The sequence below is a fragment of the Quercus suber genome, unplaced genomic scaffold (assembly GCF_002906115.3).
Source record: "Quercus suber isolate HL8 unplaced genomic scaffold, Cork oak 2.0 scaffold_509, whole genome shotgun sequence".
Classification (NCBI taxonomy): Eukaryota; Viridiplantae; Streptophyta; class Magnoliopsida; order Fagales; family Fagaceae; genus Quercus; species Quercus suber.
In genome coordinates, this window is record NW_027069958.1 from 148908 (window position 1) to 166244 (window position 17337).

Sequence of the window (17337 nt, forward strand, 5' to 3'; positions counted from 1 at the left end):
CAGAATGTGACCATCCTTTGCCATTTTATGTGCAATTTTTCATGTGATCCAATGCATATTGGAACATTACAATTACAAACTCCAAATATAGTGTTGCATAAAACACAGGCTTGTGTCGTTAAAAGCTTTTATGGTGTTTCTAATTTCTCTCAAAAAGTGAATTCATATTCAAACCCAGGGACTCCCCCTTAGGGATGAACTTAACTTCCTTTTCTTTTTGGGTTTCCTCTTAAAAAAACACAGACGTTTTATGTTGAATTTCATATGAGAATGGAATTTTGGGAGAAACTTTATAAATCTCATTGATAGATAAGAATAATAGTTGCTCGATCGGTAATATGTAATACAAAACAGAGACTCATAACTGACTGTATGTTAACAAACTATTTGCTATCTAACAAACTTAATTAACTGCATTAGGGCTTACCTATATTATCATGACAGCTGTCAGTACAAATTAATTATATACTACAACTCAACATATTAAAAAACGACTTGTAGAAGCACTTGTGTTATTGATCAAAAACTCCAGGTCGTATAAGCTTGTCCTGTTCTGCTCTTTGAGTTTCAACATTTTATGTCAATGTTTGACATTTTCTAGTTTTCAAAAAAAAAAAAAAATTGACTGAATATAAAATAAAGGTCTCTGTGTGTGTTTATTGACCCAGCACTACGTGACGGCAATAGGTAATATTATGTGTACTATCGAGACTTTGATAAGACTATTATCGTGGACATAACATATTTGTTGAAATGTCACTCTCAAACCACTTAACTTTTGCTAAGCATCATGAGAAATCAAGCTAGAGTGGTTGGATCTAGCCATTTATAAATGGATGACCATTTCGGTTTTGGTAGATTGGTACAGCATTGAGGGAGTTAAATATCATTAATCAGTTTAGGCAGTCATACTAGATGCCAAAGTTCAAGGAACGAATTTCTAAATGAATCACTTTTTTTTCAGCCCAAATTAGGTAGGGATTGGAATTTTGATTAGAAAATATTTAATTAATAAATAGTAACCCAATAAAACAAAATTCCATTATTGGTTTGTTTTCATTTTCTTTGGTTTTTCTTTTTGGTAAAATCAACCTCACTATTGGTCCATCCAATTTCTCATTATATATATATATATATATATATATACTGATTTGGAAAAACATTATGATTTTGGTCATTTCGGTTCAGATAAACCAAATGTCTAGAAACGTCTCAGGTTTTGTTCTTATCTTTTTTATTTTTTTAAATACTTGATAATTATAATAATGCAGAAAACATTTAGTTAATAAATAGTAACCCAATAAAACAAAATTCCGTTATTGGTTTGTTTTCATTTTCTATGGTTTTTCTTTTTGGTAAAATCAACCACACTATTGGTCCATCCAATTTCTCGTTTTATATATATATATATATATGTATATATATATAAAAGCTGCTTGACAAAAGAAGGTATTTAGTATCAAATGATATCACGTTAGTATTATCAAAATTCAATTAGTTTGAGACATGTTGCCAAAAATTAACTACCTCATTAACAAATGAAAGACATGTGTTAGTGGGTAGTTATTTTTACACACATCTCTTATTTATTAAATTTTAATAAGATGACGTGGTATTATTTGATACAAAATTATTTTTTTGCTCGACCAAGACAAGTCTTTTCCAAGTTGTGAAGCAACAATTATAGGACAAAATTGCTTTTTGCCCCCTTCTGAAAACAAATCCAGCATTTTGCCCTATTTCTCAAATTAATTAGGGAAATGCCCCTCTTTTGAAAATCAAGTTTCTGAAAATCGAGTTAGGCCCTATAGCGGCGTTTTAAGGGACCCTATGGTGACGTTTTAAGGACCTATAGTGACGTTTTGTAACTTGATTTTCATAAAATCGAGTTATAGGTAAAAAAAAGAAAAAAAAATTGCATGTAACTCGACTTTATGAAAATTGAGTTACAAAACATCACTATAGGTCCTTAAAACGTTACTATAGGGTCCCTAAAAACGCCGCTATAAGGCCTAACTCGATTTTCAGAAACTCGATTTTCAAAAGAGGGGCATTTCCCTAATTAGTTTGAGAAATAGGGCAAAATGCTGAATTTTTTTTTTTCAGAAAGGGGCAAAAAGCAATTTTCTCCAACAATTATATGATACACAAATCACAGAACCATACAAGGGCAATCGTACCGTACGGTTGTGAATTACAGGTCTGGAAATTAAATAGTCCCACACGCACCATATCTTTCACAATATTTGCTCACCTGTTTCTATTTTTTTCTGTTTTGGTCCATTAACCCTCCATAGGATGAGAAATTAATTAACTAGTCAATCTATGAAAGGAAATGGGTTGCGTTGGGTTAAATTAGGATGGGATGATTTTATTTGTTTAGGTTAAGAGCGTTGATATAGTTCAATTGTCACATTGTGATGTTTCTAACTAAGATGTTCATGGTTCAATTTTTCCGTCCTCTAACTATCAAATTATTTATTAAAAAAAAAAAAAAAAAAAAAAAAAAAAAAAAAAATATATACTGATTTGGAAAAACATTATGATTTTGGTCATTTCGGTTCAGATAAACCAAATGTCTAGAAACGTCTCAGGGTTTGTTCTTATCTTTTTTATTTTTTTTAATAATGATAATAATAATAATGCAGAAAACATTTAATTAATAAATAGTAACCCAATAAAACAAAATTCCGTTATTGGTTTGTTTTCATTTTCTATGGTTTTTCTTTTTGGTAAAATCAACCACACTATTGGTCCATCCAATTTCTCGTTTTATATATATATATATATATATGTATAAAAGCTGCTTGACAAGAGAAGATATTTAGTATCAAATGATATCATGTTAGCAGTATCAAAATTCAATTAGTTTGAGACATGTCGCCAAAAATTAACTACCTCATTAACAAATGAAAGACATGTGTTAGTGGGTAGTTATTTTTACACACATCTCTTATTCATTAAATTTTAATAAGATGGCGTGGTATTATTTGATACAAAATTATTTTTTTGCTCGATCAAGACGAGTCTTTTCCAAGTTGTGAAGCAACAATTATATGATACACAAATGACAGAACCATACAAGGGCAATCGTACCATACGGTTGTGAATTACAGGTCTGGGAATTAAATAGTCCCACACGCACCATATCTTTCACAATATTTGCTTACCTGTTTCTATTTTTTTCTGTTTTGGTCCATTAACCTTCCATAGGATGAGAAATTAATTAACTAGTCAATCTATGAAAGGAAATGGGTTGCGTTGGGTTAAATTAGGATGGGATGATTTTATTTGTTTAGGTTAAGAGCGTTGATATAGTTCAATTGTCACATTGTGATGTTTCTAATTAAGATGTTTATGGTTCAATTTTTCTGTCCTCTAACTATCAAATTATTTAAAAAAAAATAAATAAATAAAATAAAAATAAAAGAGCTGAGTTACTTAGAGAAAGACGTCAACTAAAGTATATCTTTGGTTCTAAAAATTTGGAGTTGTTTTTAGTTTAATTGTTTACATTTCAAAATTTTCATTTTAGCTAATTATGTTTGATTCTGTTTTTATATTGACCATGTAGTCCAGTTCCATTCTTAATCTAACCATCCATAATATGTTTTTATGCCAATTACAATGAAATTTATGCTTTCTACAATATTTTAAAGTCAGTATTTTATGAAATAATAAATATAAAAGGCGCTTAACGATTAGATTAATAACATAAAATGAATGACATGGTCAATATGAAATAGAATCAAACATGAAAGACCAAAATTAAAATTTTAAAATATACATGTCAAAATGAAAACAATCCTAAACTTTAAGGGCCAAAAGTTTAATTTAGTCTTGTTTTTTTTCTCTAAGTAACTCAACTCTTTGTTACCTTTTGAAACTATATGATTTGATTTGATACTTGTTGAAACTTCAAAGTCTAATTTATTATTTTTGAAAGTATAAGATTTAATCTTTTTACATCACTTAAATAATAGAGTTAAAATGCAAATTTCCCAAAAAGTTATTATCTTTTTTTTTTTTTTTTTGAGAAAGCAAAAAGTTATTATCTAATCAAATAAAGAAATTGTTATTTATGATTGAGGAAGATATTATTATAAGGATAAAGTTTGGCTACAACTCTCACTAAAAAAAATTAATATGCTAAATATTTTGAAAATTTAACTGTTAGCTTATTATTTTTGTTCATAACTTATGCATGTTAAATTTGTGCCAATTTGAAACAATTTATTATTTGATCTATAAAATTATGTTTCATATATAATTTTAAACTACAAAAACTTAAAATTTAATTATTTAATTGATGATATAGTTGTTAATTTTTGACTTCCTTAAAATTTTGCAAGCTTCCTTGTCATAATTGAAGCTTAAAACCAACGAGAAAAACTTTCCAAATAGAAAACTTTTATCATCTATTTACCACTACACACATGAATTAACCTAATTCAACTCTAGAGTAAAATGGAGTCAGACATGCATTTGGAAGACCGGTCACTCCACGTGGTTGCTGCGAAGTGTCCAAACCTGTCAACAGTATACAGAAACTAAAATCTCGAAGCAACACCAACTGTGGGCTAATTGACAAACCGACACGCGTCTAATTCTGAGTCCAAATGACAGAAGATTTGGACTCTCTAATTCTAATGTCTTAACTTCTCCCAGAATCCCTCAAAGTTTCATACACGCTAAGCTTACAAGCAAAGCAAAATACCACCCCCAAAAGCAAAAAGAATCCCAAAGCAAAAGCAAAAGACAACGGCCTTAAGACCAGCACAAACGTTCAGACTATATTCATATTAAAAGAACGTAAGTGTTGAATTACAAGCAAACTATATTTGGGGTACCCGCAAAGGTTGGAGCTACAGGGAGAGGTCTAACCAGGTAGAGAGATGGGCACTTTGACTGCTGCTCCTGTGCTTCCATTAAAGCTAAAACAATCTTCACTCTTTGAGCAGCAGAGCTCTCTCTTTCTTTATAGAAGATCTAGGCCCAAGCAAAAGAACCTTACTATTGTTCCTGTAACTATTTCTCTCTGTCTCTCTTTTTTTGGGTTTTTTGAGTTTGGTTTTTTGACCCCTAAAAAAGAAAGGGTTTGTACTTTGGAGCACTTGTTTTGGTAGAATTTTTAATTCTATTTTTTGGTGCTTGATTGGGTCAGGTAGCGAGGTTGTTTGGGCCATCGATATTTGAAGCTTCAAAGCTGAAGGTACTGTTTTTAGGAGTGGATGAAAAGAAACATCCAGGGAAGCTTCCAAGGACCTATACACTTACACATAGTGATATAACTTCTAAGCTCACTTTGGCGATCTCACAGACAATAAACAACTCTCAGGTAATCCTGATCTGTGACACTCATATGCCAAAAAGTGATCTTTCAATATTCTAATGGAGTATCAGTGTTAGATTATTATTTTTTACTTTTATATTGATCCTTTTGATTTGGAATATGATATTATTTTATATTTTAAGTTAGAAAGGAAAACAGAGAAAGCAGGGGATCTTGTGGGTTGGATTATGCTATTCCTTACTTATTTAGGAAGGAGAAGAGTGGACTATAGACCTCTATTAGAGTGGATCAAGGAGATCAGGGAAAGTAGATGGGGATCTATTGCTAAAACTAGAAAAATATGTCTCTGAAAAAATAGAGGATATAATTTTGGTTAAAATTCATAATAGAGAAAGACAGAGGATAGCAGGGGATTACAGAGAGTTAATAATAAACAGTTTTGTTGATATATGTTCTGTTAAATGTCTTTACTCTTTATCGTAATTTATGTTTCTGAACCTAAAAGATTGGATATCATTTTCAGTTGCAAGGATGGTACAATAGATTGCAAAGAGATGAAGTGGTGGCAGAGTGGAAGAAACTAAAGGGAAAGATGTCTCTTCATGTTCATTGTCATATAAGTGGAGGCCATTTTCTTTTGGATTTGTTTGCTAGACTTAGATTCTTCATCTTCTACAAAGAACTCCCTGTGGTAAAAACATTTATTTAGACCTTTGTATTAATCATGAACTAGTTTCCTCTAATTTTGTTGAATCAATCTCTTAAATGGAAGATTTGCATGAACAGGTTTTGAAGGCCTTTTTTCATGGAGATGTAAATTTGTTCAACCACCACCCGGAATTGCAGGAGGCTTTGGTTTGGGTTTACTTTCACTCCAGCATCCCGGAATTCAACAAAGTCGAATGCTGGGGCCCACTCAAGGAAGCTGCGGCACCTACCGGTGGGGTCCATAAGGAAGAGATTCAACCAAACCCATCAAGCAATTGGGAATTATTTCCAGAGCCATGCCAGGAAGATTGTGAATGTTGCTTTCCACCATTTAGCTTGATCACACGGTCACACGAGTTTCCTTATCCAAGTGAACTTGGTTTTGGGACCCAAACCCAAGAGAGCTTTCAGCAAAAAACCCAAGAGAGCTAAAGAGGACGTGTCTGTTTGTGATCCATTATGTTATATTTCGAAGTGTGTAAAACTTGTGCTCCAAAGCCGCCAACGTAAATACAAGATCATCTATTACGTGCGTGCATTGTCAAAAAACAACTTGTCTATGTCATTCCCTGAAAACCCCATGAAAGATAGGTGGTTGGGGTTGGACTTGGATTGGATGTACCAGTTTCCTCTATTTTGGACGTGACTAAGGGGCATGTCAGCATGCTCTAATTCAGTTTGTCCCAATTTAAGGACTGTAGATGTATTATGCACTCTTTCGAAAATGTTCTAGATTACCCAGTTTCTGTATATATTTTTATGTACTTTACTCCTTCGTTTCTTCAAAATCTTTATTCTTTTTTTATTTTTTATTTTATTGGTAAGATGGGGGGTTTCTTTATTAAAAAGCTAGTATATATAAATCAGATTTGTTCAAGAGACACCTTTGAAAAATGTTTATTCGCAAGGACTAAAGGGCATTCACATGGAGTCCCTATATATAAAAAGTCTCATACATATTTTCAAAACACAAAATATGGACAATCAGTAAACGCATCCAAAAAGCTAACTTGCGTCCTCCCCTTCTTCACGAGGCCATCTGCTACAGAGTTTGCTTCATGTTATATGTGGTGTAGATGGACCACCTATTCCTTGCTGAGGAACAGAACATCCTGCAATTAGAAGTTATGAAAAACAATTTTGGAGCCAAGTTCCTAGAAGAAGTTAGACATGTAAGAACAAAAGTAGAGGAATCAACATTAACACTTAAAAATTTGAAACCCTTGTCCCAAGCAGTAATTAAACCCTGTCTAACAGTCCACAATTTAGACTTATTATTAGAAGCAATCGTGATGCAACAAGAGAAACATACTACCTATTTTCTCAAGTGATCACAGATAACACCCCTCATTCCATTGGCGGCTTCAGGAATTTTTTTCAAGGTGTTCCTCAACAAGCATAAATTACACAACCTAATAAAAAGAAAATTTTGTATATTGACAATAGTAACAATAAAAAAACACGCAAATACATAAAGTTTACAATTGTTATTTAGCCTAACATAATTTAATTTGTTTGTCTTTTATAAAGTATTGGTTAATTAAATTATTAATTATTGTTTATTAGTTGCCTCCCCCAATTAATTATTGGTTAATTAAATTATTGTTTATTAGTTGCACTAGCACACATCCCATGTGTATTTACTTCCCTCAATTCAAATATACCACCCCAGCCCCATGCCCCCATCTACTCCCCACTCAACAGACAAGCCCCATGGCCTCCAATCATAAGAGCCAATCAAATAAATTCACAATCACAAATCACAATACACTAAAAGACAATTAATTGTATCTCACCAACACCAACACTAACACCAATACCAACACCAACACCAACAGTCACCAACACCAATGGATAAAGCCAAAAACAGGGGCAAATATTAATAAAGTGATAAGGTAAAGGCTTACGAATAAAACCAAAAACATGGGCAAATATTAAATAGGGGCAACTACACTAAGCAATCAGATAAAGTCTCAGAGAGAGAGAGAGAGAGAGAGAGAGAGACTCTCATTTGCTTCCTTTCAGTTTTCAAATAAAGAGAGAGAGAGAGAGAGAGAGAGAGAGACGGAGAGTCTAAGAGAGAAACCCATACCCATTAACCCATTGATGATTAATCCGTATATGTAAGAGACTAAAGAGAGAAAAAGATGAAATACCTTGAGGTTGAGGGAGCAAGGAGGCTTGAGGTTGAGGGGCGGCACCATTAAGCAGCATGTTGAGGCGAGGAAGACTAATCTTCGATTCGATTGGACTAATCTCCGATCTCCAATGCCCGATGTGTTCTAGTTTTGGAGCTTGAGTTTGAGTTTGAGGCCTGATGTGATGACCGATGAGCTTTGTTGTAGCATTGCTCGAGGTGGAGGCATCATTCGTTGGTTGTTGTCATTGATGTGCTCTGTTCTGGTTTTGCTTTACTTGATGAATCTGTTTCTTTTTTTTTCTTTTTTTTTTTTTATTCTTTTTTCTTTCTTTCTTTCTTTCTTTTTAAAAACAATTTGTTGCTCTGGTTTCTTTAGGTTAGGTTGTCATCACATATATAGGGTTTTGGTTTCTTATTTTTATTTATTATTATTATTATTTTTTGAGAATTCATAGGTTTGTTACCATGTTGGGTTTTTTTTTTTTTTTTTTTTTTTATTTTTTTATATAGATTTTAGTTCAAAAATGTTCCTAATTTTTAGTGATATTGGGGTTCCCTAACGAGCTCACATCCGTTTTTACTTTTTAGTGATGCAAAGGGAAAAAGATGGGATTGCCATGCAATATATTTCACACATTTATATGTTTTAATTCGGAGATATGATTCTTCTTTATGCAATTGCAATAGTAACCATTTGCCAGTACGAAAGAATATATATATATATATATATATATATTAAAGACTTCTGGAGGGACCTATAATGCATGAGATGAGATAACTATAATTCGAGACACGTTAGTCCTACCTTTCAAGTTATTGAGGCAATTGCTTAGACCCTAAATGTAAAAAAACCTCATAAATTGACAACATATTTCTATAGCAATTTTAAAATAAAATACGTATCCTATCTATTGGCAATTGCAATAGTTATGGTAACCATTTGTCAGTACCACCACACACACACACAACAACCAAAAAAAAAAAAAAAATACACACACATTTGTCCAATTGCATGGACTTTTAGAGGGAATTATAATCATGGTTTTAAAACTCGGACGATTTAATGAACCTGAAAAAGAAGAGGTTTAAGGTTTTTGAGGCTAGACTGAGATTCAACCAAAGTCAAACCGTGATGTGTCATTTAATTTTTTAATATATTTGATACTTAAATTGATTTATATTTATTAATTTTTTATTCCTGACCAACAAGATGTGCTTGACCCAATAGTTTGTATGCTGGAGATGTTATTTCACTTATTAAGGGCAGGTGCCAGCAGTATATTTTCATCAATTTTTACCAAAATAATGACATGTATGAATCAGATTCTTATAGAATTGGTCCAAGGATTGGTTCCCGTTGGTTCGGTCTGGTTTTAAAAACAATGCTTATAATGCATGAGATAATTATTATTTGAGACAAATTAGTCTTATCTTTCAAGTTATCGAGGCAATTGCTTAGTCCTAAATGTAAAAAGACCTCGTAATTTTGATCACAAATTGACAACATATATCTATAGCAATTAGAATAAAACCCTGTAGTGTTTCAACTTTAATTTTTTTTAGAAAATGAGTCATTTTCGATAAAGTATTTCTTATAAAACTATCACATTTTTCTATATTTGGTAGCAACCTTAAATGAGTTGGAAAATGAACTCTTAGGATTCGTTTGGATACAACTTATTTTTGCTAAAACTGAAAACACTGTAGCAAAATAATTTTTAAATGTGTGAATAGTGCCGTGGGACCCGTGAACAGTGCCTAAACAGTGATTTTGCCCCCTGCACAGTGTTCGCATGTGATGTTACTGTTCACGAACAGTGCCTTGTCCCCTGAGCAGTACTCACATGTGAATTTACTGTTTACGCACTAAAAAAAAAAAAAGAAAAAGACGTGGGTTTGGAAATGTGTATCCAAACCCACACTTAGAAAATGTGAGATAGAGCACTATATTATTGGTCGCTAATGTTTACTTAATGAGTGCTTTTGGTCGCTAATGTTCACTACATGTGAGATAGAGTTGTTCTCTAAAAAAAAAAAAGGCAAAACTACATTATTGGTCACTAATGTTCACTTAATGAGTGCTTTTGGTCTCTAAAGTTTCAATTGAGCACTATTAGTTCTTAAAGTTTCAAAAGTGAGAGCTATTACTCTTTAATCTGGTTGTTTTTAATTTTTTTTTGTTTATGTGGCTAATAGAATAATGAGTTGGCATTTTTTAGTGAATATACCCAAATCAAACCCAATCTTCCCTAAATCCAAAACCAAACCCTCCTGCGGCGGCTTGTTCCCTATGTGGACCTCCATCAAATTTCCTCCCCTCCAGATGTCAAATAGAAGAAAATCCAAGTTCAAATCTTTACATTTCCCGAGCAATCAAACACATCCATACAGCAAAGAAACCAATGCGAACAAACTTATCAACAGATAAGAAACATAGAAATGAATCACTCCATCAGAAAAGAGATGAATGTTTAGTGCATGATTTAAATAGCCCAGACAATGCCATTTAGATTTGGGTTAACAGGTATGCGTACAACCTGAAGGGCGAGGGGTGTCTCTCACTTTGGTAGAAAATTTGTCAGAGGTCTAGATGGGGGAGGAGCTGCCACCAGAGGGTGGAGGGCATGGGTCATGGGTGAGTTTGATTTTTGATTTGGGGAAGACCGGGTTTGATTTGGTTCCATTCATGTGTTTCTTTTCAACGTGTCAAATGAAGTTAATATTAAAAATTGTTTTGCGTCACTTATAAAATGTCAAGTTATTATTTCGTTAGTCATGCAAATAGACTAACAATAGTCAATAAAAGGATCAATAACACTTACTTTTGAAACTTTAAGGACTAATAGTGTTCAATTGAAACTTTAGGGACCAAAAATACTCATTAGTTAAACTTTAGGGACTATCAATGTAATTTTGTTTAAAAAAAATTAGTAAAAAGCAATCTTTAAAATATAAGTCATAATTTTTCTATTAACCAAAGATAGTTTTTATTTAACTCAATTTTTTTTTTATGCTATCAAATACTGTAAAATGCGAAAAACTAACTTCACATAAGCTATGATCGTATACATATCCTATCTATTGGTTTTTATTTTATTTTATTTTTGGGAAAAACGGTTAATGTTTATTGCTTTTTATTTTTTTGAGAAAAATAAATTGAGAAAAATAAGTCTATTAGGTATCCTATAGGTTTTCAATAGTTTATTTGCTAAAAAAAATGAGACAAAAATATAATTTTTGGTAACTTTTATGTTAAAAATTAGTTTATTTCCATAAGGAATTTTTTTATTTATTTAAAACTTAGACAAAAAGAATATATATATATATATATATATAAAATTCCAAATTGACATAGTTAGAGAAAGAAACTCATATATTATATTTTGCATTTTCTCTAAAAGTATCCCTGGCTTTGACTAGTCACCATGAAATTAGGTCGTTAGCAGGTAGAAATTAGTCAAATTGTTAGTTTGAATACCGCTTATTGCTGAAAACTGAAAACTAAAAATATTGTAGCAAAATAATTTTTAAATGTGTGAAAAGTGCTGTGAAACCCATTTTTAATTAAAGTTTTGCTGAAAAAAAAAGTTTGTTGGTCTCGTGAACAGTGCATGAGACCCACTACCAGATGCTGAACGCAGCTAAAAAATCATTTCAACGGTATCCAAGCGTTCACTTAGTATGGTTATAGATATGCAAGTTTATCAATCAGGAAGACATAAATATGATGAAGAATTGAAGTCATTAATAGAAAAAAAACCACACTATTGGCTTAAAAACAGAGGAACAATTTATTTACAAGTATCATAAAAGCATGTTACACCAATAGAGTTAAAACTAAATATACAGGGGAGCTGTTAAAATAAATGGTTAACATCTCCCTTTATACAAACTAAAACGTGTTGAAGTGGGAAAATATGAAGTCCAAAATCATCATCAACTTCCAAGGTAAGATATTCCGTCGCTTCCACTCACATCTTAGCCTTGTTTGGTCCCAGCAAATTCTCTGACCAATGAGGGTTAGGCCAAGCAGACCAATTTGAATCTCTTTCAGCTAGATAAATTCAAACCCGAGATAAATTATCATATGACAAAGAAGTCATAAGCCAACCCCGCGATATATTATCACATGACAAAGAAGTCATAAGCCAGCGGCCTGCAATGATCACCGAATTGTAGTTCTTCCAAGAAATGATGCTCCGATCTCGCTGTCCGTGTTCTGTTTTAACAATTACAGGCAGATGTGAGTTGCTTTTATCTTCACTAAGAATTAAGTAAAAGAAACCACCAAAAAAAAAAAAAAATACAGGAAAAAAATAGTCATGCAATAAGAGACATGTATGCGCATTGTTGACCCTCCCATATGCATATTTGGTTTGTTCACATTAGTCATGGAAGGGAGCACTAGACAAATTCTTGAAAAAATTATTGGTGTGCCCCTCTGACAGATGTAAACTAATGCTAAAACATTTCAGGAGGGGATATTGACTGGAAATGCATATCAGTTCTTAAAATGTCTAGTATCTATAATAACTGCAGTGAAACTATGTGGAAGAAGACAAAACTTTGGACCTAAACAAGAGCACAAAAACTACTGAGAGTTTTGAATTTCAAATAGTTTACCTGTGATTTAGGGGAAGGGAACACATTCCAAAACCGAAGTGTTTCATCTCCAGCTCCCGTGACAATTGTCTGAAACATTATTTTAGTTAGGAATAGAATGAGCATAAAGGGATGGGACATTGATTTACATAACCGGCCTATTAATAAACAGAAAAGTGCAAAGATAATGAAAACAATGGAAGGCAAACTACCTGTCCATCAGGTGAGATGGCAAGATAGAGAACTCGATATGTATGGCCCGTGAGAGTTGCCAACTGCATTAGGAGATGAAAACAAAACTTAAATATAAAACAAATAAATTAGAAAAACTGAAAAGATATACTTGAATCATAGTGGGATAAACTTTGTACCTTTGACATGGTAGGATATCTCCAAACTATTATCTGGTTTTGTGAGTACCCATGGGTGCTTACAAGCTCATTGACATTCTTGGACCACACAAGATTGCATACCTGCCATATGTACAGTGGGTATCAGGAAATCTTAGCACACACACTTACACAGAGATATCATTTCAATTCCATAATTAGACCTGTTTCTACAGACATAGATTGTTACGGGGTTTCCTCATAAATAGTTCCTTACTGACAAGCCCAAAATATATATATATATATATATATATTTTTATGTAACAAGTCCAAAATATCTAAATGCAACTTTAACAAAGAGTTAAATGGATTGCCTACAATGCATGTGCGCTCACACATGCACATCCTTTCATTTACGAATAAGAAGAGTGAAGCTATGTGGCTAGCTTAGATGCATAATCAACACATGTAATCACATTTAGGTCACAAAAGTGAGAAACCCCTGCCCCTTCCTTTTTCCTGCTGTCTCATTATGTTAAAAATTAACCCTGATAGGAAGAAAATACTGAAAAGGGAAAAAAAAAAAAAAATTAGTGAACCATGTAATAAGGATCTAGTACTTAGCTAATACCCATTTATATATACAGGACAGCTTAGTTTGTTTAGGCCCTCATGTTGGAAGACCAAACTAACAGGAAATCAATATAGTACCAAGAATGTTCTTCTTGTAATTAGTGTTTCACATCATTAAATAACAACAATCTCTCAAATACCAGTCCTTGAACTTTAATCCTAAATATCTACTGTCTTGCACTTATTAAACCCACCAAAGGAGCAAATGAATCTTTCAATCTCCTACAATTATAACAAATATTGGTACTGAATGGATTGATCACATCACAATTTTATAATACCAATATTGCCTATTAGAGACATCATTTGATACTGTCAAAAGAAACCTAGACATACATTAAAAACTAGTGAATCCTGAAAGGAGACAGCCAATGAGGGACCTTCTTCAGCCATCAGCTTGCAATTATCATCTCATTTCTCAACATTGTATACAAAAGCATCCTTGAAAGAACTAAAATGATTTTAAAGAGCCACTCACAGGATTGTGTGAAAGATTTATACAGTTCTATATTTTAATTTCAAAAACCACTAGACGGAAAAAGAAAAAGAAAACCTCATCCTTCTATTTGTTATTTTTGAGACAGGAAAGAGAAAAGATGAATAAAAGAAAGGATTTCTATTCCATGTATGCACTAGACCCAATTAAAAGGATGTCAGTATTGTAAAACACAAAATAAATAAATTAATAAATAATGACAAGCTGATTACCTGACTTCCAGTGTCCATGCAGCTCAAGTGTGAGTTGGTGGTTGTATTCCAGAAACGAATACATCGGTCTGCAGTTCCTCCCCCAGATGCAAGAAGTCCATGAAGATGGGGAGACCATGCTATAGCTTTTACAGCTGCTGTATGTTCACAGTACTTCAACACGGGTTGAGTTGAATGTTGATTCCAAACAAAAAGCTACACATATGTCAGATAAACCATCAGTCAAGAATGCATGAGGAACGAACAAATAACAGGGAAATGCAACTAATCAGACAAGAAAAAGGAGATGTTATCACATACTCTGTTATCATTGCCGCCTGATGCTAATTCACGATTATCATATGACCACTTTAGTCCGCAAACCTAAAACACAAAGAATTGGCCTTTAAACTGGGAAAACAACTAAATATTGATAAAAAAATCAAGGAACCTAAGATAATGATTAGAATTGTAGAAGCAGCAGATATACATATAGCAATATTAATACATTCAAGAAAATTAAAGAAGCTGCATCAGAAATAGGATAAGATGCTAAGTGAGGTACAAAAAGAATATGTATATTAGAAAAATGAAAACAAATCTTTTTGATTGACCAGGAAAATAAACAAGCTGAACAAGAAGTTTACAAATCTAACCTCTGACTTGTGTCCAGAGAGTTTACTAACAAAATCGTCCTGAGCACGTATATCTCGTTGAAAAATAGTCTTGTCGCGGCCACCGGAAGACAAAAGAGATGAACTCCAGGCTAAGGCCCCAACACGCAACCGATGACCCTCCATAGTTCTCACCCTCTTACAGCGAGATGCATCCCAAATCTACATAGAAAGTTGCTAAAGGCATCAGCTAAATGTGCATGGGAGCATACCAAAAAATGAGAGAATAACACACAAAAAAAAAGAGGAAAATTTTTAATTGACCAGTGGCATTATGACACATTAAGATACATTAAAATGAAGATGCTTTCTTTAGTTTCATAACTCTCCATTATCACAGAAGATGAGCAGGACTAAGGAGCCCCTTGAGAGAGGGTTGCTGCTCGTGGGTGACCAGTGAATCAATTTATAAAATAGATCACTCTCATGACTCCCATCTGCTCTTACAAGTTGCAGAGTAACTTCTTTTTTTTTTTTTTTTTTTTGGTAATAAAACATGCACAATGAGTCTTGAACATGCAACCTCACCCTCCACATTGCACTTTTAGAAGAGGAGGAGATGCCATTTGAGCTAGAGCTCAATGGCGTAATTCATTACAAGCTTTTCATTACTGATCTAAGTGAATCTTACATAATCAGCACTTGCATCTTCAATTGTTTTGGGAATTCAGGTTCAGTACCCAAAAAAAAAAAAGTATAAGTAATGATTACATTCTTCATCATGCTACCCCCTACACACCCAAACCCCCGTTTGCACATTATTGGTCATCTTTTGTATCTTAAAATGCAGGATATTAAAAGAAAGAAAGAAACATCTCTGAAATTGAAAACAATATTAACACCAAGTCTAACCTGAACTTTTCCATTGCTAGTTCCAACAGCAAGATGTGTCCCACGCTGAGCCCACCCTACTGAACAGACACTGTCGTCAATTCCCAAGTCACACAACTTAGTTACCTGCATGTAGCATATGCCAAGATGCATCAAACAATGCCACGGAGGCAAAATCTCAAAAAGCACCAAGAGTTTTTACGATATAAACAAGAATCATAGCAAATTATTTTAAACGTGTGATATTGCAGCACATTTATTTGCCTAAAAAGTAACCAATTCATGATATTGTGCAAATAAAAACAGAACACAATTAAACATACACCAAAAAAAAAAACCGACCTTGCTACTACAGGCATTCCACAAGTAAACGCAATTGCCCAATCCCACAGCCAACACATTATGCGAAGACCAATCCACAAGATTCAGATAAAAATCATCTTGCAATGCTGGTGCATCCAAAACCTACATTCAATAAAAAACCAAAATTTTTAAAAACCCCAGAAGCCCAATTTGCAAAATCGAAATCCAAACCAACCCAAATCACCAAATTTAACAAATTCACATAATTTTTACCTTATAAGGCGACCGTGGAACCTTCCGGGGAGCCTTGACCGGGCTATGATTAACCCCCTGAACGGCCTCGTCGAATCCAAAAGGCAAAAGCGAGTGCATGGAGCGGCGCGTCTCGCTCTTGTACCGGAAAATATTCCGGCTGGGGGTGGATCTCTTATCGGGCGTGGCCGGAAAAGCAACTCCGCCGGAGGTTTCGGGGCCGAAAAGAGCGGCACGTAGGAGCGTGGCATAGGCACTGGACGTGTCTTCTCGTCCCTCAGCTGTAGAGCTCGCCTTCGGCGAAACCAAGTCGAAAAGCGCAAAATTCGACCCGGATCTACTGGGTATGAACCGGTCGGAGTAGATCGTTCTCGAGGGACCCGTGTGGTAGCTCGAGTTTAAGAGACGGTCTATGTGTTTCGACGCCGCTTCAGCTGAGAGATTCAGCTGCGACGAAGACGAAGAAGATGGTGAGATTAGGGTTCTCAGAGCTGATTGAGTCGGTGGTGTTTGGAGAGTCGAATCCTCCATATTGAATTTCTGACCGTTCAGTATTTTCTACTATTTCTCTCTCTCGGAGACGCAGAGAGAGAGAGAGAGAGAGAGAGATTTTGAGGTTTGCTTTAGTTTCTTTTACGGCGGGTTTCGGTTAAATTTACCGCGAAACCTTGGAAAACGTTATTATATTATGCGGGAAAAAGAGAGTACCGTAGTCTTGTCTTGTTGGTGTAGATCGAATTCCAAGGTTTTTACTAAAACTAAAATATATCTAGGACTAGACCGAGGTGGTCTGGTTTGGTTTTTGGGCTCCGATTCGGGTCACAACTAAAAACCGTAAGATTATCGAATTTGCAAATACAATTTCTCGAAGGATTTTGGATTTTT

At 33.9% G+C, this 17337-nt stretch overlaps 2 protein-coding genes across 2 annotated transcripts; one reads left to right on the forward strand and one right to left on the reverse strand.

Moving 5' to 3' along the window:
- Positions 1-4565: 4565 nt before the first annotated feature.
- Positions 4566-6789, forward strand: LOC111989332 (protein STAY-GREEN homolog, chloroplastic). Its single transcript, XM_024021128.2, has 4 exons — positions 4566-5024; positions 5165-5338; positions 5817-5984; positions 6080-6789. Exons 1-4 carry the CDS (start codon positions 4896-4898, stop codon positions 6431-6433), a joined length of 825 nt encoding a protein of 274 aa, XP_023876896.1. The 5' UTR covers positions 4566-4895; the 3' UTR covers positions 6434-6789.
- Positions 6790-11889: 5100 nt separating this feature from the next.
- On the reverse strand, positions 11890-17337 carry LOC111989324 (B-type cell cycle switch protein ccs52A). The gene is made up of 10 exons (XM_024021117.2): positions 16474-17337; positions 16240-16362; positions 15919-16023; positions 15049-15228; positions 14714-14776; positions 14414-14608; positions 13115-13216; positions 12956-13018; positions 12765-12833; positions 11890-12360 (listed from the first exon to the last, which is right to left on the reverse strand). Exons 1-10 carry the CDS (start codon positions 16981-16983, stop codon positions 12307-12309), a joined length of 1464 nt encoding a protein of 487 aa, XP_023876885.1. The 5' UTR covers positions 16984-17337; the 3' UTR covers positions 11890-12306.